We start from the raw sequence: 26,749 nt of genomic DNA, 5'->3' as shown, positions 1-26,749 counted from the left end.
TCAATCCTGGGACCGGACCACCAGGCCAGCCAGTATATTAACCAAAAGGGCTACTTTTCAATGGTGCTGCAAGCACTGGTGGACCATAGGGGACGCTTTACCAACATCAACGTCGGGTGGCCGGGCAAGGTTCATGACGCGCGTGTTTTCAGGAACTCTGGTCTGTTTAGACGCCTGCAGGAAGGTATTTTCTTCCCGGACCACAAAATAACTGTTGGGCATGTGGAGATGCCTATAGTGATCCTCGGGGACCCAGCCTACCCGCTAATGCCCTGGCTCATGAAGCCCTATACAGGCGCCTGGGACAGCGACAAAGAACTCTTCAACTACCGGCTGAGCAAGTGCAGAATGGTGGTGGAGTGTGCTTTTGGACGTCTCAAGGGGAGATGGAGAAGCTTACTGACTCGCTCAGATCTCAGCGAAACCAATATCCCCATTGTTATTGCAGCTTGCTGTGTGCTCCACAATCTCTGTGAGAGCAAGGGGGAGACCTTTATGGCGGGATGGGAGGTTGAGGCACATAGCCTGGCTGCTGATTACGCCCAGCCAGACAGCCGTGCGATTAGAAGAGCCCAGCGGGAAGCGCTGTACATTCAGGAGGCTTTGAAAGCTAGGTTCCTCAGAGAGCAGGGTAACCTATGACTGTCCAGTTTCTTTACAGAGAAGCTGAACCTGCCCCTGTTTCAGTTACTGTTGACTTTTTTCTGCGGTTACATACCCCGATCACCAGGTTTCCCCCCTTCCAACACATGTTTAAAAATAAAGTTAATGGAACACTGTTAATTAACAAAGTTTTCTTTACTAATGAATTCGCGTTAAAGGGTTCAAACAGGGACGCAGACTGTGGTGGGTAGGGTGTGTAGTGATGTAAAGACCGCTTCTAAATTGGAGGAATGACAGGCTCCTGCTCCTAGAGCGGTCCGCAGTGGCGGACTGGTTGTTTCAACGGAGCCTGCCACCCCTCCTTTTCGGGACTCTGTGTGAGGGGGCTATGTGACTTTGTGGCGGGGGAGGACGGTTACAGATCCCCTGCTGCGTGGCTCTGTGATCCAGGATAAGGACCGCTGCATAAGATCTCTAACCGCCCTCCCCCGCCACAAAGTCACATTGCCCCCCACACACAGAACATGAAAACCACCTCCCAGACTGACCAGGGTGCCTAGTGACTGCACTGTGTGTGTGACCTGCTGCTGAACCTGCCCCCGTGTCTGTACCCTGATAAAGGTGACTGTCCTGTCCAATTACCAACCCCCTTCCCCCCTTCAAACACAGTCTCCTCTAAAAGAACATGACAGAAACAGTAATTAACAGAAAAGTATTTTTATTATCAACTAGACAGTTAGGGGATGAAACTGGGACGGGGGCTTGGGTGAGGCGGGAGGAAAGGACTTATCAAAATTTTGGGAATGAGAGCCTTCTTGTACTTGAGCACTCTGCAGGGGTGGAGTGACAGTTTTCACGGCCCCTGCTGCCCCTCCTTCTTGGTACTTTGGGTGAGGGGGGTATGGGACTTTGTGGCGGGGGAGGGCGGTTGCAGATACAGTGCAGTGGGGCTCTGTCCTCCTGCCTCCGGTCCTGCAGAACATCCACAAGGCGCCGGAGCGTGTCCGTTTGCTCCCTCATTAGTCCAAGCAGCGTTTGAGTCACCTGCTGGTCTTCCTGCCGCCACCTGTCCTCCCGTTCGCTGTGTGAGCGCTGGTACTGAGAGAGGGTCTCCCTCCACTGGCTCTGCTGGGCCGCCTCGGCTCGGGAGCAGGCCATCAGTTCCGCGAACATCTCGTCCCGAGTCTTTTTCTTTCGCCGCCTAATCTGCGCCAGCCTCTGTGAGGGAGATGCCGGGGTAGGTCGGGAGACAGTCGCAGCTGTGTGATGGGGAAAAAGGGAGTGAATTCCTTACAAAGATACATTTTTGCGAACAATGAACATAGTCTAGTCTGTCTCTGTGAACAAGACCATGCACAGCACCTATCTCATGCGCACTCAGGAGAAGGTCGAATTTTCGGCCTTCGCATTCAGTGCCTGGGGTCTTGCAGTGGAGATCAGAAAAGCGGGGCAGGACAACAGAATTTGTGTAGCAGGCAGACATGGTAAGCCGTAGACTTTTGGCTGCTTAAAACTTAATTTATAGCAGTGCCCTCCTTTCACGGTCAAAGCAATGCTCCTAGCGTTGGCCAGTTCCTGCTGCCGGCAATCCGGAAAGCATGAACTCTGCCCCTGTCCCACTCCCTCGCGGCTGTCCCCGGGAAAGATCCCTGTATGCTGCCCCTGTCCCGCCTCCACCGCGTGGCTGTAAACCGCCGGTTACAGTTATGTAAAGGAACAGGCAAGCAGTCCCAATGCTAACATTCCCCTAATTCAAAGCAGGTCACCATGAGCGACATCACCCTGATGAGGATCAGTGACACTGATAAAGACCGCATGCTGCGTGAAAGCCAGCAAAAACCAGGGCCCTATGCGGCCATGCTCTGCGAGGCAATGATACCCGAGTACCTGATGATAGCCTGGCGCGGAAGAGTGTGCTACCACGGAGGACCCAATAAGGCCGCTCTCCCCAGGAACCTCATGCAGAGGCTTTCCAATTACCTCCAGGAGAGCTTCGTGGAGATCTCCCAAGAGGATTTCTGTTCTGTCCCCGTACATATTGACCTTCTTTTCCCATTGTTAATATTCCTGTTCTGTTAGAAATAAATGTTTACATGTTTAAAGCACTTACCGACTGATCCTTCCCCTGATTCAGGGTCCGGGGTAACGGCTGGGGAGGGTTGGTAGGGGATCTCCGTGAGGGTGATGAAGAGATCCCCGTCCGCAAACATCCCCGAGGAACCGGCCGTCAACACTATCCCATCCTGAGAGTCCACGGTCAGTGGTGGGGCCGTGGCGGCGGCAACACCGGGAATGGCATGCAGTGCCTCGTAGAAGCGGCATGTCTGGGGCTGGGCTCCGGAGCGTCCGTTTGCCGCGTTGCTGTGTCCTCTGTCGGCCATGGCTTTGGAGAGGTCACCTGTTGACGCTGTTCCCTGAGGCTAAATGACAGAGTGATTAGAGCAGGGGGGCCTAGGGTGACCAGATGTCCCTATTTTATCGGGACAGTCCCAAGATTTGGGGGTTTTTCTTCTATAGGCGCCTATTACCGCCACCACCCCCCGATTTTTCACACTTGCTGGCGCTTAGGCCCCGAGAGACGCTGTGGGTGTGAGCGGATACAGCCCCCCCCCCCCGCGTGTGTGGCGGGCGCAGCACACACGCCCCGCAGCCGCTCAAACACACCGCAAAGCACGTCAGCGGGGGCGCCTCAGAGTAGCTTGGGCTCGGGGGCGGGAAGGGGAACGCGGCTCAGCCCTTGCGCCGGGGGGAGGGGCAGGCGCACGTGACCCGGAGCTAGTGACCGTTGGTCCCCAAGCGGATGGCGCGCGCAGCGCTGCCCGGCTGAGTGGCGGGGGAGGGCGGTTGGGGGCGTGGCCGGGACGGGGATGGAGTGGGAGGGGGCCTGGTTTGTGCCGGGTACAGCTCTGAGGTACGCAGGTACCCCGGACCAGCTACCACCGAGTGGGCGGGGCTAGTCCAGTCCCGCGCAACCACCGGCCCTGAGACTGAGTTTCAAATAACGGCGCGCGTCATTTCGCGCCAAAAGCCGGCGGCGACAATTGGCTAATTGCCTCCTACGTCATCATTCTGCGCGGGTGGCGACATGGTCGTTCCCACTCCCAGGACGGTGGGTGTGGGTTGTGAGGCGGCGGGCTTGGATTTGGAGGGGCGGGGTGCGCGGGTGCCTGTGGGAGAAGGGGGCGGGGCTCTGTGTCCGCCAGTTGGCCGAACACCACCCTAGGGAGGGGCGGGACATGTGATTGCCGGTGGGGTGGAGCCGGCCAAGGGTCTACGGCTGCTCAGGTGTCAGGGTTGAGCGAGGGGGCGGGGCTGAGCGGGGCCCGGGCGTGCGCGCGGGGCTGAGCGGGCTGAGGCGCTGACCAGCATGAATGAGGCTGAGGGCCTGCGGCAGCGCCGCGCTGTGCGACCCCAGGTCATCACGGAGGACACCCCGGCCCAGGAGGCCAAGGATGGCAGGTGTGGGCCGCACCCAGCACCCCTGGGTGGGGTAGAGCGAGCTACCCTCGCTGAGAGGGAGGGCGCGACTGGGCTGAGCTGGGGAGGAAGAGCCGACCCCGCTGAGGGAAGGGGACGGGGTGGGGAGGGAGGAAGAACTGGGGTGAGTAGCTGGGAGGGAGGAAGAGCTGACCTTGCTGAGGGAAGGGGACGGGGTGGGTGGGGAGGGAGGAGGAACTGGGGTGAGTAGCTGGGAGGGAGGAAGAGCTGACCTTGCTGAGGGAAGGGGGGGTGAGTCGGCGGGGGCGAAGGGGGGGAGGGAGGAAGAGCTGAGGTGTGTAGGGGGGGGAGGGGGCGAATGGGGGGAGGGAGGTAGAGCTGACCCCGCTGAGGGAAGGGGACGGGGTGGGGAGGGAGGAGGAACTGGGGTGAGTAGCTGGGAGGGAGGAAGAGCTGACCTTGCTGAGGGAAGGGGGGGTGAGTGGGGCATGGTTTAGTTTTAGTGCACTGGAAAAAGGGGGTTGGGCCAGTCTCTCTGCGTGGGGTTAGTGACTGGGGGCAGTAGGGGCAGGGAGGAGGTGCTAGTGGCTATAGCCTGGCTTTGCACCTTGTGTTGGCTTGGGGTACGCTGTGGGGTGCTCATGCTTGGGTGTCTGGGATCTTTACATAAAAAGGGGTGGCTGGACACTGAAGAGAGCTCTAGGGTGTATAAAGAACAGGAGTACTTGTGGCACCTTAGAGACTAACAAATTTATTTGAGCATAAGCTTTCGTGGGCTACAGTCCACTTCATTGGATGTATAGGCAGCATTGGCCTGGTGGAGTATTTAAGATCTCTTGTTTCTTAGGCCTCTCATGGCACTTCATCCCCAGATCCCTTCTGGAGTAAATAGTATTTATGCTACAGCTATTCTCCTTTTTGCAACATCTCTTGTTGGTGTTTTTCTTGGTCAACATTGCACTTGCTTTAGGGACCAGGGAATGTCAGACTTTATATTTTGATCGGATAATCAAAATCTAAAGGTGGTGGGCTTTTCCCGTATTTTATACATCTAACAGATTTCTCTGGCAGAAGAGGTTTTTAATTGAGCGGTACTATTTTGTGCTTTTGAGTCTTTTAAGCCAAAACCTATTTTTAAAACAACACAAATACACATTAACCAGGCCAGAGTTACTCATGTATTTCTGTGGGCCAAGTTCTGCTTTTGGTTGTACTTATATTGTCCTATTGAGTGTTTGAGGTTGCACAGATATATTCAATTCTTTGTTGCTCTGTACTGGATTTCTGTTTTCCAGCAGTGTAAATTTACGGTTCATACTTAAGTTTGGGCTATATAATGCAATAGCTTTAAAATGTTATTTCAACACAACTAGGTTAAAGGATTCCATTTTAAACTATCCTCTTTTTAATTCAGTAAGCTTCATGTAAATGTGCATAACCATGGAATAAAGTGCACATTTCTAATGGTAATAGTTATAATTGATTAATGTGATTGGGGCCATTTTTACTTTCTACCTTTTTAATTGTTTTTTGTCTTGGATTCGACAGTGGGTGATTTGCACAGCCTTGGATTATATTTGTTTTCTGTTCCTTTTCATCCTGATGTCTTGCAATTATTTTTCCTCTTTCCTTTGTCATTCAGGTTAATCAGAAGGAAGTAGTTGCCACTGGTGGCTTTGTTTGTGTATTGCCCAATAGTATACCTGGCCACCATGCTTCTCTAATTAGGAGCTCTGATCCTTCAGCTTGAGGGCCTACGGGCACATCATCTGTCAGAGATGTTCAGCAAGCTTTGCTGCCTTGGTAACCTGCCTCTTGGCTGAAGAGGATGTGGCTGCAAGGACTGGTTGTTTAACCAGTTTTTCCAGGTATCAGGTGCCAGCCAGGCTCAGTTACTTTGACAACTTCTTTTTCCTGCCTTGATATGTCCTGCACTAGCCCAGTGGCTGGGACCACTTGTTGCACCAATCTCCCTCCTCCTGTGTTGACACTGTTCTGAAATGGAAGAAATATTAGGGATGGTTGCTTTGGTAACCTGTCTTGATACTTCCTGCACCAAGAGGATGAGCCAGCTTCAGCAGCCCCCTCTTCCTGGCTTGGTACAAAGGAGCCATCTGCCAGGGCTCTCCTTCCTTATTTTAAAATAAAATTTACTGTTTTCAGTAATGTGATAGGATACATTTATGGAGTGCTCTTGAGCTCAAGTGATCTTCATATAAAGAAAAACAGACACACTGATTTCTTTCAACCAATAATGTCTAACAAAAAAGCAACTATAGAGAATTGCATGTATTTTTTTCCAACATCTGAGTTGTAGATCTAGCTTGAATAGCCTGGGATGTTTGTGGATATGTACTTTGCCCACCAGTTACAAAAGGGCTGTGATTCATTTGTGGTGTGTTTTGTATTTTGCTTTTATCTTAGATGGCAAGTGTAAATTAGCTCAGAGTTTTGTTGGAAAAAGGAGTGAAGCTGCACTGCCTTTAGCAAAATCGTTTCTAGTCCCATTCAGCAACTATCCGGCTAGGCAGAATTGGAGGTTAGGACACAGCAGAATCTTGCACCCATCAGATTCTATCTGATCTTTTTTTCCTGCTTCTAGAAGTATCTCTCTGCCTCTTCTTGCTGGAAACCTTATCTGTCCTTTAGGATTCTAGAGCTGGATTCCAGATATGTTGGCTTCTTGAGGTCTAATCTTATCTAAGGATTCACATCTGGCTTATCAAAATTAGTACGTTTTAACTCCAGTGATTCACCTTATTGCCCACTGTTTGGAATATAGAAAGTTGTCTGTATTCTGTCTTTTTCTGTCTTTTTTTTTTCTCTTTTTTTTTTTTTTTAAAGAAATTTTTAGCAGCTTCTCGCAGCTCGAGGAACAGAAAAAGCCTGCACAAGGCCAGTAGCTTGCTGGCTTGGAATGTGAGGTTTCAAGTCCTTTTTGCACCCTTTCTTTGTCTTTTGTCCATTGCTTAGTTGGGGTCAGAAATGTAACCTTTACCCTGGAAAGCAAGATTTAACTGAAGTTTAAGCGGGCTTCAGCAGCTGAGTTTCAGTTTTCTTTCTAATGCTCACTTTTTTTTTAGATAGTTTTCAGCTGTTATAAAGAGGTTTTGGTTGAAGCTCTTAGCTCAGAGTAATTTCTGACAGTCCTGAAGATATTGAGCCTTTATCTTTTGAGACACAGTAGATAAGAGATGTGAAACGTGGTTAACTGATGTATAGAGATGTAGCGATAAGAGGACAACTTTAATCAGGACCCCTGCCTCCCTCTTATTCTCTGCTCCCACCTTTCAATTCCAAGGCTGCTGGTGTTGGAGTGCCCTGGAAGCTGGTGTTGAAGCTTCTGAGGTGCAAGTTCTAAACATGGTGATTGTTGCAGGGCCAGCAGATGCTTGACTTGAAGGAGATGAAGAAATTGGTTTAAGGCAGCTCTCAAAATGGCTCAGTTTAGGTGGTGGTGATTGGATATGGGGCTTGGTGCTGTAATGCACCTGAGGAAGATGGAGGAGCTGGTATGGGGAGTGCCATTGTACCTCCCTGAGTTACCCAGAAGCATGAGGGGGCTGGTGCAGGTGCACAGGAGCGGGGAGTGGAGCAATTGCTACCAGTAACACACAGCTTCAGATGAATGGTTTTAAAATGCAGAAGATAACTGGCGGAAGGGGGACACCCATAGGGTCCTCTTGGAAAGTATCTGAACTGTGAAAGAGCACTAAAGAGTTGATCTTCATGGAAACAGCCAAAGCAGTGATAATGGCACATTTGGCCTGATTTCTGTCTGCTGCCTTGGGGCAGCCTTGTGCCAAGTATCATGGACTCGTTCTGGCTCAGCGCTATCGCAGGTAGTCTGCTGCCTACAGCTCAGTATGTGCAACACCTCCTAGAAAGGCCTGCTACGTGCTGTGCCCATTCTGAATGAGCAGCTACCAGGCAGTGCCTGCCTAGAGTGACCAGGTTCAACACAACAATAGATCCTGTCAGTTGCAGTCAGAACTGGGTTGCCAACAATCATGCCTCTGCAAAAGGAACATGACCAGCTGCATGCTCAAATTTGTGAATGTTTACACACACACAGGAACAAATCCAATTCTTTAGATTTTTCACATAGGGAACAGCACTAATAATCCCAAAGATTACCTGGTGTCAGCACCTTGTGTATGTGCTAACTGCCTAGTGGTCACAGTGATATTTGTACACAGGGCGGAGACACACATTTCTCCCCTATTTGGATGATTGGCTGATCAAGGACAATACCTTGGAAAGGTTCTAAGGATTAATGCATGCCATCACAAGGTACCATTGCTGTTGGTTTAATGGATACTGCAAGGAGATTGGGTATATGCCAATGGCTATTTTAGAGAACAGCTGAAAGTCTCAGTGGCTGCCTTTCCAATTCAAACCACAAATGCTCCAAAAGTCCTTGCATTTCTCTTCTCTGGAAGCTGTCTGTGTCATGGGGCTTGTTACAGTCAAAAACAGTGTATGCAAGAACCATTCCCAAGAGATGACCCTGTTTGCATCAAGGAAGGTTGTGCGGCCCTGGTGTGCTTGCACAGAAAAGCAGTATATATTTTCCTTCCTACCTGGGCTATGTAAATATGTAAAATCTAATCCATTTCAGGACTTGAGGGACCTGTCAGGGTCACTGTACTCAGTCTTGAATTTTCTCTGTTGACACTTGAGGATAATTCTTGGCTTTTACACCTTTGAACTCCAAGGAAGAGTTCTGGCCAACTTCAGAGAGCAACAGACTGTCAAGATCATGATCTTTTTCAAGAGTGAGGAACACGGTTCTCATGGTAAATTTGGAGAACACAGGCTACTATCAGCAGATGGGCTGCCTTACTATATCTACCGGAAGTCTGTTGTACTCCCAGGGTGAAATTCTGCAACTGGGTTTGGGAAGGTACTATATCTGTATTGTTTTCTGAGCGGCATGATCAGCTTGCTATTCATCCATTCTCAGTTTTAAACTTGTTACTTTAGAGTTCAGTGTCTTGTTTCATGTTTTGATGGATATTGTGTCCTGCATAGGTGAATTGAAAAGTTTATTCATATTCACCTTTGTGATGCACTGTACCTTGGGGGAACACCGTACACCCCCATGTTCATCTTTATAAAATGATTGTGTAGTATCCAGTGCAAAGTTTGTCATGTTGGGTGTCTTCAAAAGGCTCATGATGCACTGAGCATGGCTGTTATAGTGATGTTACAGTAATGTTATAGATTATAATTTCTCGTATGTAGTTATGAGGCTGAAAACATATCCTCATGGTTTTAAAATAAGCCCAGGCAAAAACTCTCCAAGAGCAGAGGTAGTTCTCATCAAGGCAGATATGGGACAAACCCAGCCCAGCCTCACAGGAACAAAAGATGCTGGCCTAGAAAGCAACAAAAGAATCTGTTAGACTCTCAAGTGAGTCACCCCCCTTCCTTTGGTCAGTTTGGAACTGCAATGAGGTAATGCTCACCTGACTCTGAAAGGGTAGGGGGGACAAAGCCAAGAGGGAAGAAAGGACATGATAAAAAAGAGACATTTGCCATGCTCTCTCCCAGCTACATCTACAGACACCACACCAAGCGACTGAAGTGTTGATCTAAGAGGAGAGCCTGGCTGTAGAGCAACCAGCCAGTCTGTAGTGAGAAGCATCTAAGTTTGTAAGGGCACTGAAAGTATTAAGATCATCTTAGAATGCGTTTTGCATTTATTTCATCTGAACAAATCTGACTCGTTATGCTTTGACTTATAATCACTTAAAATCTATCTTTCATAGTTAATAAATCTGTTTGTTTATTCTACCTGAAGTAGTATGTTTGGTTTGAAGCGTGGCAGAGACTCCCCTTGGGAAAACAAGCCTGGTACATATCAATTTCTTTGTTAAATTGACAAACTAATATAAAATTGCAGCGTCCAGCAGGCATAACTGGACACTGCAATACAGAGGTTCCTAGGGTTGTGTCTGGGACTGGAGATATTGGCTAGTGTCATTTGGTTGCAATTAGCTGGGAGCAGCTTACATGCCAGAGGCTGTGCATGAACAGCCCAGGAGTGAGGGTTCTCACAGCAGAGCAGGGTAAGGCTGGCTCCCAGAGTCAAAGATTGGAGTGACCTAGCAGATCATCTGTCCAGGTAATACCAGAGGGGAACGTCACACCCCTATGTTATGAGTTTCAAGATAAGGCTTCTTAAATTAAGAAAGTGTTTCTTTAAAGTACTTCAGTATCTCTTTTGCTCCAGTTACGTGAGGTAACTTATTCTTGGCAGCAATATCAGCTACTGGAATGGGAGTTTCCAGACTGGACTCAAAGTTAATTTAGAAGGTAGATGGTAGTCTATCCATATTTATTTCTAATGCATGGATTCTCTAGTTATGATGCATTGTATACATACAATACTGTATTCAAACAGATGACAGACCTGATTTTATGCTGACTACATGATTTAGCAGGTGGTTGAACACGAAGAGAATTGTGTGTGTAGTGGGGGTGAAAGCAGAAAGAAGTGGGCTTTTCAAAAACAAAATTTTGTAATGAGAATTCTTAAAATCTTAAAGTTGTGTTTATGCTGTAATCCTAACTTGTTTGTTTTTGTGTATGGCAGTACTTACAGCAGTAAGGTGTTCCGTGTGACCTTCATGATTTTGGCTGTGTCTTTAATTATTCCCTTGCTTGGAGCAATAGTTCTCCTGGAATGTCCAATAGACCCTCAACGTCTAAGGTGAGCTGTGTTTTGTTTTAACTGAATTTTATTGCAAGGTAACTTTTAATACTGATTTTTTGTTGGTGGATAAAATTTAGTCAACTTTTATGAAGTTACTGAGGACTTATTGACACTTCAAAATTAGGTAGACTATATTTAGGTCGACCTACAGCCACCACAGTAATTCAGTCAGCTGTTGGTGTCCGTACTGTCCTCCTTCTGTCGGTGGTGTATGTCCTCACCAGGAGCGCTTTCACCAACTGAAGTGGGGGCACTGACAGCCACGTGGGGCTCACAGCTGCAGCCGTTCACCCCTCACCCCATGCCTGAAGGTGACAGCCTGGGGCGGGACTCAATTTCACAGTTTTTATAGATTTTGTTTAATATCAAGCAGTAGTGTGCAGAAGCAGGGTTAGGGGTCCATTTGTTGTAAGCCCTATGCAAAGGCCATGGTCTGTGTCCCAAAGTGCTACAATCCAAGGCTGTAGTCCAGCAGTCAGATCTGCTGCACTTTGGAGTTTTATGCCTGCATGGAGTTTTACTGAAGTCAGTGGGGAACCACATTGAACACAGACCCCCTATGGATCAGATAGCAATATTCTTAGGCTCATACTCTGCAAACTTTTTTATTAGATTTTAAAAAAACCACTCTCAAAGCCAAACTAATTATCACTGCTCTGCTAATGCTGTACTTAAATGTATCTAGATTATTTTAACAGAAATTGGAATTCTTTACCGTCCCAATTACTACTAGGCACATCAGTCAGGCTTATAGGCTCCAATGCTTCAAAGCTTATTCATGTAAGTAAATGTAACCTACTGGTTAGTGTGTGTTACTTGGGCCCCCTCTGTTCCCAATCCACAGAGGCCGAGAGTCTGTTATGGTCCCAGTCAGAAAGCATAGCTCTTTAGCTCAGAGACTTTTAGCTGTGGAGATCCTGGTTAAGACCCAGGTGTTGCCAAGATTGCAGCTGTTACATAACTACTGTGACAAAGTTCCTCCTCTACCTTGGTGGGTCCTGCGCTTATTTGGCAGATTTGCTCACCTCAGTGATCTTCCCCACAGTCTGGGTCAACTTCTCCTGTGTCTGATCAGGAGTTGGGAGGTTTGGGGGGAACCCGGGCCTGCCCTCTACTCCAGGTTCCAGCCCAGGGCCCTGTGGATTGCAGCTGTCTGTAGTGCCTCCTGTAACAGCTGCATGACAGCTACAACTCCCTGGGCTACTTCCCCATGGCCTCCTCCCAACACCTTCTTTATCCTCACCACAGGACCTTCCTCCTGGTGTCTGATAAGGCTTGTACTCCTCAGTCCTCCAGCAGCACAGCCTCTCCCTCTCAGCTCCTTGTGCCTCTTGCTCCCAGCTCCTCACACGCGCTTCCTGTCCTCTGGCTCCCCCTCACCTGACTGGAGTGAGCTCCTTTTTAAACCCAGGTGCCCTGATTAGCCTGCCTTGATTGGCTGCAGGTGATCTAATCAGCCTGTCTGCCTTAATTGGTTCTAGCAGGTTCCTGATTACTCTAGTGCAGCCCCTGCTCTGGTCACTCAGGGAACAGAAAACTACTCAGCCAGTGACCAGTATACTTGCCCTCTACCAGACTCCGGTACCCCACTGGCCTGGGTCTGTCACAAGTGGGGAGACTACTCACATGTGTAAATAAGCACAGAATCAGGGTTGAAAGGAGATGTTTGTCACAATTATTAAGGCTCTTTCTGGAGTATAGAATCTAATTCTCTAGGATGAATTGTCTTTCCTACTGGCATCAAACCTACAATCAGATCTGTGTGGGTTCAAGCATCCATCTGCATGGTTCCAGTTGAAGGTTTGGGGCCATAATAACTGGGACAGTAGTTTATCAACTAGCTAAGTAGCAACATTGAATTGAATTTTATTTCAACTATTTAAGCTGCTGAACCACATCTTTGAAACTGACTTGTATTTAAATGAACATCAAGACACTAGTGTTGTAAAACTCTTATTTCCTAAGACTTGATGCAGGTTAGAGCTGATATATTGCATCAGAAAAGTCTGCTGATGTCCAGGAAAATGAAATACACTGTTTCAAAAACGGCTGTCATGTTTGCAGTCTAGTTGGCAACCTGGAAAAATTGCTCAACTTTTTGCTCAAGAGCATTTGACTTTGTACCTATTCTGTGATAAAATCATGAGACCTGCATTTTGATTTTACAGCTTCAAAGAACCTCCCCTCCTGACTGGTGTGTTAGAGCCAAATATTAAGTTGCGACAGGCAGAGAGGATATTTGAAAACCAACTTATTGGACCCGAATCCATTGCCAATATTGGTGGTAAGCACTGGAAAACTGTAGGGATTTAGGGTGGCTTTTTGACTATTGCTTCTGTGCTAAGAGTTTGATTCAGCCACATATCTCTTGGATACCAAATTGTGCAGGCTTCCATGTGCCTGCAATTTAACATTGTCTTCGGTCAGCAACCAACAACTCAAAGCTACATATCTCCATGTAGCCCCTTTCCCAGGAGTAAGTCATTTAGGCCTGGTCTACACTGGGTGGGGATCGATCAAAGAAACCCAATTTCAGCTATGAGAATAGCGTAGCTGAAGTCGACATATCTTAGATCGACTTAGATTGACTTACTTCGCATCCTCGTGGCACAGGATCGACGGCTGCTGCTCCCCTGTCGACTCCACTTCCACCTCTCGCCCTGGTGGAGTTCCGGAGTCGATGGGGAGCACGTTTGGGGATCGATGTATCTCATCTAGATGAGACACAAGACACGATGCGGCGGATAGTATAGACATACCCTTAGATCTCACAAGTAATCCTTACCCTTCTGGAACATGGCTTTTAATGACGTCAAGGTCCTAACTGTAGAAACTATATTGTTCCGATATTCACTTGTAGTAACTTTTTAATTAGGTTTCAGTGGTTATAAAGCCTTTTTAAATATCCACCCGTATGATTATGTAATTGAGTTTCTCAGAGTATTAAGCTTTATTTAAATAAGATAAAACATACTGTTGTTGCCGGCACAGAGGGCCGAGGACAGCAACAGTGGGGGTTTGTTGCCCGGTGTGCGCCGCACTAATTAACACACCAGGGTGGAGAAGCAAACCAGGTTTATTTGAGCCCAAAAAGGTGCCAGGGAGAAAAAGCATTCTCAAATCCTGCACACAGATACAAGCGGTTTTTTCTCTCTTTATACATAACTTCAGCTAAGCATTCCCATCACCCCCACACTCCTCCTCTCCCCCCACCTTTCATTCCCATGCAGCAAATACACTTTGCAATAGCAATTACATTAAGCAGTTAAGTCATACTTGGCAAAAACCACTTTAGCTCGTTAGTAACTGTTCACAGAACAGTTATCTTGTTTTACTTTCCTGGATCCGTTATTTTGGGGGGGGGGCCGGCCCCCCCCCCCCCCCCCCCCCCCCCCCCCCCCCCCCCAAACCAGGTGTAAGCAGGCCTTATCATTATCTCCTGGCAGTACCACGGTTGAGCTAGCTGTTGTACATTCCATTCTCGGTTACTGGCCTGCTAGGTTGATTAAAGTTCAAACATAAACATGGAAGCGCTTTGGTCAGACATGGAGTGACTTTAGTTCATTCAGGCCTAGTACAGGAAGGCTTTATTGACACTTATGGCTTTCCACCCTCCTGAGTTACCTAGGGTTATGCCTAGTGACACCAACACTGTCAATAAATTCTATTTAATGGTAAATCAGACGCCTAAACATTAAAGTTTACTACTGCTGTATACAACCATTGGAGGTGCTTTTAAATAAATTTGTCCCATTACACAGAGAGCCCCTACTAGCTCTACACTGTCTCCTACTGAGCAGCTTCTTATCAGAAGGGCCAGACTCAAGTGGCATTGGAGGCACTGTGCCCATTTCTTAGGAAAGTGCCTTTGTGACAGGTGGATTTTGCAGCGTGCCCTGAAAGTGGTGAGATTCAGGCCTAGCTATAGAATCAGGTCTTTGTGTTTCAGTGCTAACAGTAAACAAAGAGCTGGAGCTGCAGTTTTCTATCTGAGACAGTCTCTCTGCAGTTTCCTTTAAAGGTGGAATTGATTAGTAACAGTATATTTAGCTCAGTTCTTGCTGTTATTTTTCCTGGTTAACTAGAAAACTAGGGCTTTAATATATCTATCTTTAACCTTATCAGGAAGGTGCCCAGTAAATCATTACCATAGTCCTTCATTCTCTAATTTCTGCTACTACTGCCTGGCTCCACAAATGTGTGTTGAAGTGTTTAGTCAAAGTATGGATGCTGTCTGCTGCTTCTCAATTAGTTAGTCTTTCAGATTCTATTCTCTAGGTGGTGGTTGCAGGAAGATTACGGGACTTCAGATGGCTGAAACCTCTGACCTGGCTGGAAGTTTGGAACTTTTCTAGGAAATAGAAGCAGTTCCTTCCTTGAAGATCAAAATAGTTTTTCCTCTTATAGTTTTGGAGTAAATCATTACACTTTCAGGCACCTAAACTGGAGATTTAAAAGCCCAAACAGTTTAGTGATTCTTCTAACCCACCATCTCTGTACTTTTTAAGAACTATGGCAAAGTTCAGAGAGGGGCTTGAGCTCATCATGGCGTATTAAGAACTAATTTGTCCCATTGCTGTCATGTGACTTGGCATCAAAATGTTGACTTCGCAACATTTTTGGTTTTGGTTGACTTAGTGCTGGATTCATCCCTTGAACTGAAGTAATCTTTTCACAGATCAGGTACAGCCTAAGCAGTATCAGTATAATAAACATCCCTGCTTGAGTGTTTCAGACCTGAAGGAACCATTTCTAGCATGAGAGGATAATTCAGTTGGTGGCATCCCTGTTGAAACTAGTAACAAGGGTGACTTATATGGTGGTGTCTGAGTCTTTTTTTGGTGATGTGGAATTCTGCTCACTGAGATGAGGCCACAGAACCATCACTAATGTCCATGGTCAGATTCAAACCAGCGACCTGGTCTGAGACTCAACTCCTCCTGTTTATTTGAATGAATCCATCTTAGCTAGTTGAGTGATTTAATTGCCTGGACTCTCACTTCAGTTGAAGTACAAGAATAAATAGGGAAGAATGTATCTTTAACTAAACGTGTTCGAAGTGCATTAGTTTTGTGTGGGAGGGAATGTGGGCTCGATGCTGACATTTGTGCTACATCTTTATAAAAAGATTTTGTATATTACGGCAGTTTTGTAGCCAAGCTAATCATACTATTTGTTTATGCAGATGTGCTGTTTACTGGCACAGCCGATGGAAAGATTCTAAAAATTGAAGATGGGGAAATAAAAACGTTAGCCAGACTTGGCCATGGTCCATGCAGTAAGTAAATAATGATTCTTGACCGTTACACACTTTTATCATTCAACTGAAAATCCATGGGATAATTTTGTAATGATTTATAAGTTAGCATTCAGTCTTGCTCTCTTTTGCAGGTGCACATCTTCACATATTTCACAGCATAGTGCACGTGTGCAGTAGCTGGATTTTAGATGACAGTAACATGTCCATGCTTAGTTGACATGTATGCTCAATATTTCCTTGATTTCATAGGCTATGTTGTACCTATACAAAGCTGATGATTTTCTCATTGAATGTCATGTACCCCAACATGTTAATATTCTCATGAACTATAGTTTAACAATATGTACATGACAATATGCCTCTCTCATGATCTTTCACAAAGTCAGTGGAAGCTGTATATATTTATAACCTTTGTTAGTGAGGCCTCTTCAGTTCAAAAGCCTAACTTTAGGTTTCTAGGTCTGAAAATCTTGGCTAACATCCCTTGCACCTGGGGATACTTGTTTACAACAGTAATGCAGCTGCAGCATAGTGTAAGCATTATTATAGTATTGCGGTAGCCCTGCATCAATAGTATATTTCGCTTCTGATTTTTGCCTGTATAGACATAGCCAAAGAGAGCACAGCTTGCATTTATGGTTTGGCTGTCAGATTTCATGTCCACATGTAGCTGCTTGCATAGTTACAGTAAGACTTATTTAAGAGCATTCAAATGCTTCTATAATACCTGGTGAGAGCGCTTTGACAATGATGACAAATTAGATCTGCCCTTCTTTAATACAAGACAAGATTGTATGTGGCTCTTGAGTATGGGTGTGGGCTGGGGGAATACCAGGAGCATGTATTCTCCCTTTTCCCAGCTCATCTGCTCAACTTCATGCAGCCTGTATGTAGCCCAGGCAGTACTGCATTCTTTGTGGTTTGGGGAAGCTGAAGGACTGCACTGTTCCATCGCCCTGGGGTGTATGACAGCAACAGAGGCAGTGAGGAGGTTGGACCATGCTGTTAACCCCCTGCCCCACATGGGAGAGTGGGCTGTGCCCCTTGAAGGTGTAGTAGTGAGCATGCTCACCTGTATACCAGTGATTTTTTTCAGGGGGGAGATGCCTCACTGTGCTCCCTTGGGCCATTGGAGCTCCTCCCCTTACTCTGGGATATACTAAAATGGCATGAGCTAGCTCTCAATTTATAGAAACTTGAAAAGAGAGAAAATATCTTGGAACTATAGGAAAAAGGTTCAGTTCTTCTGTCATCAGGGCAGAGAAGTAGGAGTTCCATACAGCTTAATTTGCGGCTATTTCAGAAGCTATATGAAAGACGCAGGTCCTGCTCGTCCTTTTTTACCAATAGAGATTATGTGTGTTAATTCTTTATAAAGATTGTTTGTGTAAAAAAACAAATAACAGTTTGCCCTGGCTCCCTTGGCCAAAGTTTCTTCTCTACTCTATTATGATGGCTGTGCTTTGCTGGTTATCCACCTGCTTGCTGTTATCCTTTCCAAATATGTTTGCATCTCAGTAATGCTGCATGCAGTTTGTGAAGAACTTAGATAGTCTTCAAGATTAAAGGAACTTTATGCTGTGAATGTTAACTATTTCAGTGTTTTATAGATGTAATTTTTTTTTGTAATTTCTGAAGAGTTTGAGATTTGGAGACATTAAAATATTTAGGTGTAGCTAAGATATCTTGTCTCCATCAGTTAAACAAGCTTTCATCTTTTTCCCTTCTTTTGGGTGGATAGGACACATTGTTTGAAGGAGGAATGCGGAAAGAGTTGCATAAATTAGAATTGCTATATTAAGCAAGATGAAGGTGATCAGCATGTAATTACTTTTATTATTTTTTCCTTGTTACCTTTTCTGTGTATTATTAAAAATCTGATACCCATCATATGAAATAGACCCAGGTTAGAAGCATACAATTGCATGTTCAGTAAGGCATACAACTGCACAATTACATGTTGGGTGAGGCATGCATTTGCGAATTTAAAATCCCCCTTTTTCTTGGTAATTGGGCTAATTGCATGTTACCTAAATGTACTGTAGTGCCTACTTTAAAGTGCTTAATTTGTAAGCAGGGCTCTGAGAGTCTGAGTTAAACCCCCACTCTTAACGGAGTTCAGAGTTAGGTTTGCAACAAACTTTCTCTCTCAATGCTGTACTTGGGGGTGGGGTGGGGGGCTGTTTTAAGGTATGTCTATGCTGCCGTCAGGAGGTGCAATTGCAGTCTACGTATGTATATTCAAACTAGCTTTGATTGAGCTAGCTTGCTAAAAAAATAGCAGTGGTACAGGCTGGAATCTCAGGTGGGATTGTATTTGGGCAGCTAGCCTATTCTGCCACTGTTACATTGTTACTTTTAGTGAGCTAGCTCCATCAAAGATGGATTAGATTGATGTCTATATGTGCTATCCTGACTGCAGTGTAGACATATCCATACAAAATATGAGTGGGAATTCTCTGCAATACCTGGGCGCAGTGTGATGAAGGATGGCATTACAGCCCTTTTGCTCAACCACACTTGCTTTTGTTTTAGCCTTTCTACATCACTTTTTATCATGCATCAGGCCAGATCCTCAGCTGGTGTAAATGGCACAGCTCCATTGCTGTCAATGGAACTATGTCGCTATACATCAATAGAGTTGTCAGTTTATACCACATAAGGATCTGGCCCAATATGTAATTTCCTTTCATAGTAAAACTAAGGACTAAAAACACAGCCCAAAGAATAGTCAGGCAGCTGTTTTCCAGCCTGTGACAGGAAGTTTGGGGGATGTTTCGAAGTGCATTTAAACTCTCACAAAGCTCAATACCCACCGATAATCTTAATGGAATCTCTGCATAGATCCTTGACTATTACTGTTGTGCTACTATCTAGTTGACATTATCTATGGAGTTTTAGCAAACAAATTTTGTTACTTCTGCGGTAGATGGAGAGATGACTCAAACAATGATTGAGATATTTCCATGGTAGCATTGTTGTTAGAGTAGATAAGTAGAAGAGGTCCCAGGTTAAACGTTAAACAGTAGCAACCACCTTGTGGACATTTTTGAAAAACAAATTGAATAAAATATATAGTGTGACTCTCACTTGTAATAGTTTTCCTCCATCTTTTATTAGAAGGGAAACTTGAGGCACGTGCCAAGTATCCTCTGGCACACTCCTTCTTTGTTGTCGACAACCTTTTCAGTGTTGTTTGAAGGTGATTAAGTCAATACCAGTTATTACTAACACAGTACTAGTGCCACACTTGTCTTTGTTATTTGTCAGCTAATATAATAGTTGAGTTTGCAGTTACCATTATAAATTCTACTATGATTTCAACTGTATATGCATATGAAACCACTATAGTCAATGGCTAAGCCATATATATACAACAAAGGCAGTAGTGCTAAAGATCTGCTTTGAAAACACAGATCTTTACTGCCTGTTCTAAGGGAGAATTTCTCTTAGCTGTCAGAAGTATTGAGGTTAGGGCTGGTTGGGGGAAAGTCTTTTGTTTTTTATTATTTTCAGCAGAAATTTTTGACTTTTTATTAGAAAACCAGAGTACTTTTGATTTGGGGTTTTCTGACTAAAAAATGTCAAACATTTTTGAGAACAGCCACTTTCTGTGTCAATATTTGTTTAATCAAAATTCCAAACTTCCGTCAAAACAATTTTTTTTTAAAATATTCAACCACCCCTAACTAGGGTAGGTATGTTTTTTGCTAGGCCTGTCAGTAGAGGGCAGTGTTAACGCTAACCTTCGAGCAGCTCTGATTCATTGATCATTAAAATTCATTTCGCGGTGGAAAAATGAGAGCATGATATATTTATAAGTGTGGTGGTGGGAAGCTGGCAATATAGTCTTGTTATATTTGAGCTTTCTTTGCTGGAGTGGCTTCAATACCTTTATATACAAACTGCTCTGCCTATAAAACAGCTGTAAAATTGTCTCAAAAGGAACCAGGGAAGATGAGCCCACCTGCGGGAGACCCCTTGGCATCAGAGTTGGGCCAACTAATACCCTGTTTGTGGCAGATGCCTATTACGGAATATATGAAATTGATACGGTCACAGGTATGGTTCTCCTCCCCCCCCGGGCTTTGGGCACTGAGTTTTGAGTCAGGCAGCTTGGGTTCTGTTCCTGTCTCTACATGACTTTTGTGGCTTTGGCCCAGTCACTTTGCCATTGCATGCTTCTGTGTTTCCACCACTATAAAGAGGGCTACCGATGCTTACCTTTTGGAAAGCACTTAACTTCGACCCAGTGCTTTTTATCCATAGAGCTGAGTGCTTTATTTAGCTAAACAAACCATATTTAGCTGAAGTACTTCTATACCCCCCCATTACCATAGTATCTGAGCATTTCACAATCCTTAATGTATTTATCCTTGCATCCCCCTTGCCCCCAACATGAGATAGGGAAGTGCTATTATTCACATTTTACAGATGGGGACCTGAGGCAGAGAGGCTAAGTAACTTGCCCAAGGTCACACTGGGGGTCTGTGGCAGAACAGACTCTTGAACCTAGGTCTCCCAAGTTCCAGGCTAGTACCCTAAGTATTAGATAGTTCTCCCCCACAGAGCCAACTGCAGGATGGTGCAGTGGTCTGCTTGCATGGATCCAATTGCAGGATCAGGGCCTGAGTTTATACTTTAAATGTAAAAGCTTTTAAAAATGTATTTTCAGTGTATGGCGCTCTACAATATGAAGCTTCTTCTATGTAAAAGTTTTGCAGTGATACTAGTTTTACCCTGTATTTCAGTCAGTATTGCCCCCCCATTAACACTTTTCATCATTACCATTTCTGTGCACGCCATGGATGTGGATTGATACAATGTCAGATGCTGATACCTTAAAATTTTACACATACAAAATGGTGTATAACATTGACAGCTGCTCTTCTGAGGATAGAAAAGATACTAGGCCAATTTAACACCTACCTGAATGTGTTAGGGTTCAGATTATTGCAACGACAGGATAAAAGATGGGCAGATTTATTTATTTATTTTTGTAATCAGGTGACGTGAAAATGCTATTATCAACCAGTGAACCAGTTGAGGGTCACAAATTGTCCTTTGTGAATGACCTCACGTTGACTCGGGATGGGAGGAAAATCTTCTTCACAGACTCCAGCAGTAAATGGCAAAGGAGGGATTATTCATTGTTGGTTATGGAAGGCACAGATGATGGACGGCAAGTATCTATGTACAGCAATCCATCTACTCTACAGCAGATCAAATCAATAGGAATAGCCAGGACAACTTAGTTGTGTTTAAAAACCCTCTTAGTCTTTATAAAACATGTAGATAATGCTGCTCTGAAAATGGCGGGGGGGGGGGATGTGTGGAAGAAGCTGGCACGTGCAGAAATGAAACAAATGTAAGAGATTTCCTCCTCTTTCAAAAAGCCTATTTGTGTAAATCTTCTCTAGTGGAATGTGCTTTTTAAAATTAAAAGAATTAACTTTTTTTTTTTAACCCAAATTCTGTCATGGACAATTGTCTAGCAACCTTAAAAAGCTGGTGTATTTCTGGCCCACTCTCCAGGTCATAAATAAATAAACTTAAATGTGCCCTGAGTGCTCTGCTTTTTCTCAAATTCTTTGTGCATAAAACCTGGAGGAATAAGAGGAAGGGAAATGCCTGGCAAAGCAAAAGGCAATTGAGCAAACTGTCTTATCCCACTTCACTTAAGTACACGTGTAATGTTCTGTCTTTAGCCTGCTTGAATATGACACTGTGACAAAAGAAGTGAAAGTCTTAATGGTAGGACTGAGGTTTCCGAATGGAGTCCAGCTCTCTCCTGCTGAAGATTTTGTGTTGGTAGCAGAAACGACCTTAGCTAGAATAAGGAGGTGAGTGAGACACTTGGGGATACCTTACTTTGTCAAATGACTTTAAATTGATTTCTCTTCTATTCTATATAGGTTTTTATACCAGCCTCATCACTATCTGAGCCCTTTCCAGTAGTGCATTAATGCGACTACACAGCATAAAAGAAAATCTTGGGCCAAATACTTCCCTGACTTACAACTCATGCAACCCTATTGATTTCAAGTAGGGCTCCACAGGGTGTAATCAAGGCAGATTTTAGTCTTGTGCATGGTTCTGTTTAGGTATTTGATTCCCATCGCTGGGCATAGGGGTGCCTCTCAGTCATTAAGGGAATAGACCGAATCTCTACCCTGACCTCAAAGTGCACAAACACTGCATTAGTATCCAAATTCACCCCAGTTTAGCTGTATTGGTAACTCAAAGCATAATAACCCAACACAAACCTTAGCAGTAACCCTTCTTCCTGTGTCTGGCTGTCGCTAGGGTTTCCATCCAGAGCCTCTTCTGTTCTTGGTCCTTGCTTCTCTTTAGGCAGCTGCCCCCACTTAGCTTTTAATCCAGCTGAAGTTAACAAACTTCGTGTCATGCAGTGGCCCTGCCAACATTAGAGACATTTTTGAAAAATTTCCTGCAATTGTTAACCCTGGTGCAGCTTTCTCTGGTCCAGGTCTACTGGGGTTCTGGAGGGAAGTCAGTGGAAATGGGTCAACAGCTGCTGACACTGTTCTATGCACATTATCAATTAATTTGGCCTGCTCAGAGCAAATCTAAGCAATGTGGTGTTTAAAACAGTCCCTGCAACCGGTGGTCCATCTCCATGAAGGCTGTCAATACTGGTGGGATAAACAGTAAGGGTGGGGAACTTTAAAATCTCCCTAGTTTGAACAGGGTAGGAACTGGTAGGATTTCAGTAGCTCTCTGCAGAGTCTGAATACCTGTTAACAGTGTGATTCAGCAGAACATCCCTGCCACTCTGCGAAATGGACACACAACAATATCATTGTGTCTCTCTGCCCTCCAGTCAGCAGGGACTGGTCTCTGTTTTGTGTTGTGGGTTGTTGTTTTTTTTGTTTGTTTTTGTTTAGCATTAAGAGGAAAAGATGATTGTGACCAGAAGGAAGAATATTAAAGTGTGAGCTAAAGTTCAAAACTATTGGACTTTAGCTCAATAGTGGAAGAACTATTAGCTGGTGGACTAAGGGAATGCAGGGTTCAAAAAATGTGCTTGGTAGAGGTTTCAGAGGTTTTTCAGGCTTCAGACTATTTAACCTGACTTCCAATTAGCCATAGAGCATCTCTGCTTTACTTACACAAGCAGCTGAAATTCAAATAGACATTATTTTTGATCTATCTTTATTTCTTTTGAAATTAAAACTTAGTTGACCCCAGCTGGGAGGAAAGGCTCATACAAGTTAAGGGGGACTGTAAAACTTGAGTCAATTAATTCTTCACTCTACTTGGTGCTCTCCCCACATCTTTTCCTCTACCATAGTTCATAGGGTAGATGTGACAGACTGTAGCACCATATCTTTATCTTGTTTATGGGTAAACTGAGTTGAATTGCTCAATCCCACAATTTATATAAATGATGTGGGGCAAATTCTGCTGCTATACCAGAGATCAGCAATAACTCCATAGAAGGCAGTGGAGTTACTCTGGTTTTATATTAGCCATCAGAATATGTCCCACTAACTCTTACAATGTCAGTGATATTGCAGCTGTGCTACACTGATCTTGGTATTTCAGCTAAATCATTGCATATTTGGCTTCCCAAACCAGACTCCTAATCCATTTATGGCTTTACTTTGATCTCTGCCTACACCATACAGGTTAGCTAACATCTTTCAGAGAGATTAAATCTTCCTCTCTGAGGTTTTCAGTAGCAAGGCAAAAAACTCCTATTCTACCCAGTTTTTTCCTTCACTGGAGACATCTGGTTTACAATCTCTTCCTTTCATCAGCTGGATCCTTGTGCATGGTGGCACAAGCTGTAGTGATTGCTAGGCGCATATCAGACAGAAGAATGTGGTCATATTGTACTTCACTCTGCTAGCAGTAAGAAAAGCTGTTTTTAGTAGAAAATGTATTGAACTTAAGAGGATGTCCTGATTATCTTGTTGTGATTTTACAGATACTATGTCTCTGGATTAATGAAAGGTGGAGCAGATATGTTTGTAGAAAATATGCCCGGCTTTCCAGATAATATCCGCTTAAGCAGCTCTGGGGGATACTGGGTAGCCATGTCAGCTATTCGACCCAATCCTGGATTTTCTATGGTGGATTTTATATCTGAAAAACCATTTATTAAAAGAATAATATTTAAGGTAAATGTATTTAAGATAAAGGGAAAAACAGTTTACTACTTTATTTAAGGTACAGAAAATACTTTGTTTTCGCTCTTTTTTTCACTGGAAGATATTATGATGCTGTGATTAAAGCTACAGGTATGCCACATGATGCTAGTTGGAGGCATCGTCCACATTTTTTATAGTTAGCAAAGCTAAGGCTTGCTCTTACCAGTAGGAAGTACACAATTTTCAAATGGAAAGGCAGTCTTTCAAATCCACTGTCTTTTAACTGTACATTTATTTTCTTTTGTATTATCAAACTCTCAGCCTCACTGGTGTATCAACATAAGATGTTGGCATTTGATTGTCTTTTATTAAAATCAAATTAAAATAAAGTACAAAATATTTTGTCAACATGACTTTAAGAATTCTTCATCCTCAGACATTTTAACAGATGTTCTTTTAAAAAAAAAAAATTAGCCCCAAATTTCTCTCTCAGATAAACATCAATCTTGACCTAACAGGCATTTAAGATGGAAATGACAGCTCAGTTAAAAACTCTGTTGCCATGCTGCGTTACAACTTTTTTTTTTTTAAATTTCTGAGTGTGGTAAAAGAATATCAACAGAGAAAGCCATGCTTGGGGACCAAGTCACAAATAAGCAGCACTGTTGAGAGCTATACAAAATCTGTTTGATTTTTGGCCACTGGCATCAACCACATCATGAAATTGTGTGAGAACACGAGTGCCTTGTGCATCAGTGTCATGCTGAGTAAATCCCAGAGTTCCACATTGGAGTGAATTTTCTATCAAACATGTTTTTATAGTTGACTTTTCAGTGCTCTTAAGATGTTAAATCTATGCAGTTAACTTTCACCTGAAATCTGAAGACTTATTTTGTTCACTGATTACTGCCAAGGTTTGGCATGATCCATGATTGCTTTGAAATATATGATCAGTTTATGTAATTCATGGTTAAATAACTATACAACAACTTACTCTTGCTGTTTTTCTTTTTTTAGTTGCTAAGTCAAGAAACTGTGATAAAGTTTGTGCCCAAGTATAGCCTTGTCGTTGAACTTAGCGAAACTGGATCCTACAAAAGAAGCTTTCATGATCCCAATGGAATGGTGGTAACTTACGTTAGTGAGGCACATGAACACAATGGATATCTTTACCTGGGCTCCTTCCGGTCTCCATTTATTTGCAGACTTAACCTTGAGCATGTTTAATTGTCCATGCAAAATGAAATGCCATTGTTATCCTGAAACATTCTAGAATTGTAAAAAGAAGATTGCGGCAATGTTTGACCAAGAGAGAGAGATGGAAATGCATCCATTATGTGCAGCAGAGAAATCCTATGCTACTGTGTTGCTATAGGAAAATGTGTATGGTTTGCTGTATTTGTCCTCTTTTTTGGTTTAACTACTTCATGTCTTTAAAATGGCATGCATAAAATTAATGTCCGTAGGGAGTAAAGAGACAAGTAAATACAACCAAATGCTTTTGTTAAACAAAACCTATTGCACTCATTACAATCAAAGTTGCTTCTCTTAATTTTGAGCTGTCTTAAAGGCATCTGTCAACTTTAATAGGTGTTGAGTTCAAAATATTACACTGGAAATAGGTAAATGGTTTTAGTGAAGTAATAACCGTATTGAAGAGAGGATGTCTTGCATGTATTTATGTCCAATTTAGATCCTACTCTGTAGGCATGGTTTAAAAAAAATTATGCACGTTCACATGTCATATCATACTTCAGTGGTAGATTCAGTAACCACCAGAACATACCTAGAAATCTAGTCACATCAGTTAGATTTCTTCAATTCAATCTATCTAATGAGAATATGAAACTATACTTGACTGTTAAGTGACATAAAATATTTTACCTGTGATATTTTGTCTGTGAATGCTCTTTCTTATAGTATTGTAGTTACTTGACAATGATGGTAGTTATATTTTATACACTATTAAACAGAACATTGGTTCAACTAGGTTTTAAATAGTGTATTTAAATTACTGTTCATTACTTATGTGGGGGTAGTGCCTTTTATGTGCTCTGCTGCACTTCTCAAACAAAGGATGAAATAGTGTGTTTACTTGATTGTTATGCTGAGAGGTACAATATCACAGGCATATACTGCAAATTATTTCATTGTGCTTGCCTTTCACTCTGGTTTGACAGGGCTGAGTTAACAAAAACTAAGCATCTTTTAGCTCATGCCAGTAGTATTCACATGTGGCAGTTAGAGTGCAACATTTCAGTGCGCTTTGGAATTTACACCACGTGGTCCGCATAATGGAACAGTGTAGACAAGCCCAGAGTTTTTGTTTAAAGTCAAATTTTCAGTCCATCCGACAGATCTACATGTCTGTTGTGATTGGCTTGAACACTAGTATTCCAAATCATGGCCCAGGGTACGGTTTGGTGCAAATCTGTGAGGTTGTTTACTCAAGGGTTTCCCGAGACACATCTCCCCAAAGAAAGACCTGTTTCTTGAAACTCCAAAATTCTCAACAATTGCTTGTGCAGATGTGAGATTGGCGGTGGAAGGGAGGATCCATGTGAAATGTGGATCACTGGTATCCCTGAAGGGTGATTGTGTCCGGCACTA

At 44.0% G+C, this 26,749-nt stretch overlaps 1 protein-coding gene across 2 annotated transcripts; it reads left to right on the top strand.

Annotated features, from left to right (window-relative positions):
• The first annotated feature begins 3,598 nt into the window (after positions 1-3,598).
• On the top strand, positions 3,599-26,137 carry LOC123366857 (adipocyte plasma membrane associated protein). Of its 2 annotated transcripts, none has more exons than XM_045010678.1 (9): positions 3,599-3,712; positions 10,643-10,759; positions 12,931-13,046; positions 15,948-16,040; positions 19,968-20,084; positions 21,030-21,204; positions 21,731-21,865; positions 23,977-24,169; positions 25,157-26,137. In XM_045010678.1, the coding sequence occupies exons 2-9, from the start codon at positions 10,677-10,679 to the stop codon at positions 25,364-25,366; spliced, it is 1,122 nt and encodes a 373-aa protein (XP_044866613.1). In that variant the 5' UTR covers positions 3,599-3,712; positions 10,643-10,676; the 3' UTR covers positions 25,367-26,137. The 2 variants fall into 2 exon arrangements, with proteins under 2 accessions (XP_044866613.1, XP_044866612.1); XM_045010677.1 differs by lacking the exon at positions 3,599-3,712 and adding an exon at positions 3,879-4,062.
• Positions 26,138-26,749: the final 612 nt, after the last annotated feature.

Source organism: Mauremys mutica, chromosome 3 (genome assembly GCF_020497125.1).
Source record: "Mauremys mutica isolate MM-2020 ecotype Southern chromosome 3, ASM2049712v1, whole genome shotgun sequence".
Lineage (NCBI taxonomy): Eukaryota > Metazoa > Chordata > Testudines > Geoemydidae > Mauremys > Mauremys mutica.
The sequence above is the reverse complement of the archived record's forward strand: the minus strand, read 5'-3'. Positions and strand labels throughout refer to the sequence as shown.

Coding starts and splice junctions, on each gene's coding strand:
- LOC123366857 (XM_045010677.1), top strand. CDS start 3,971: ATGAATGAGGCTGAGGGCCTGCGGCAGCGCCGCGCTGTGCGACCCCAG. Junction 4,063..10,642: donor CAGGAGGCCAAGGATGGCAG/GTGTGGGCCGCA, acceptor TGTGTATGGCAG/TACTTACAGCAGTAAGGTGT. Junction 13,047..15,947: donor ATCCATTGCCAATATTGGTG/GTAAGCACTGGA, acceptor TTGTTTATGCAG/ATGTGCTGTTTACTGGCACA.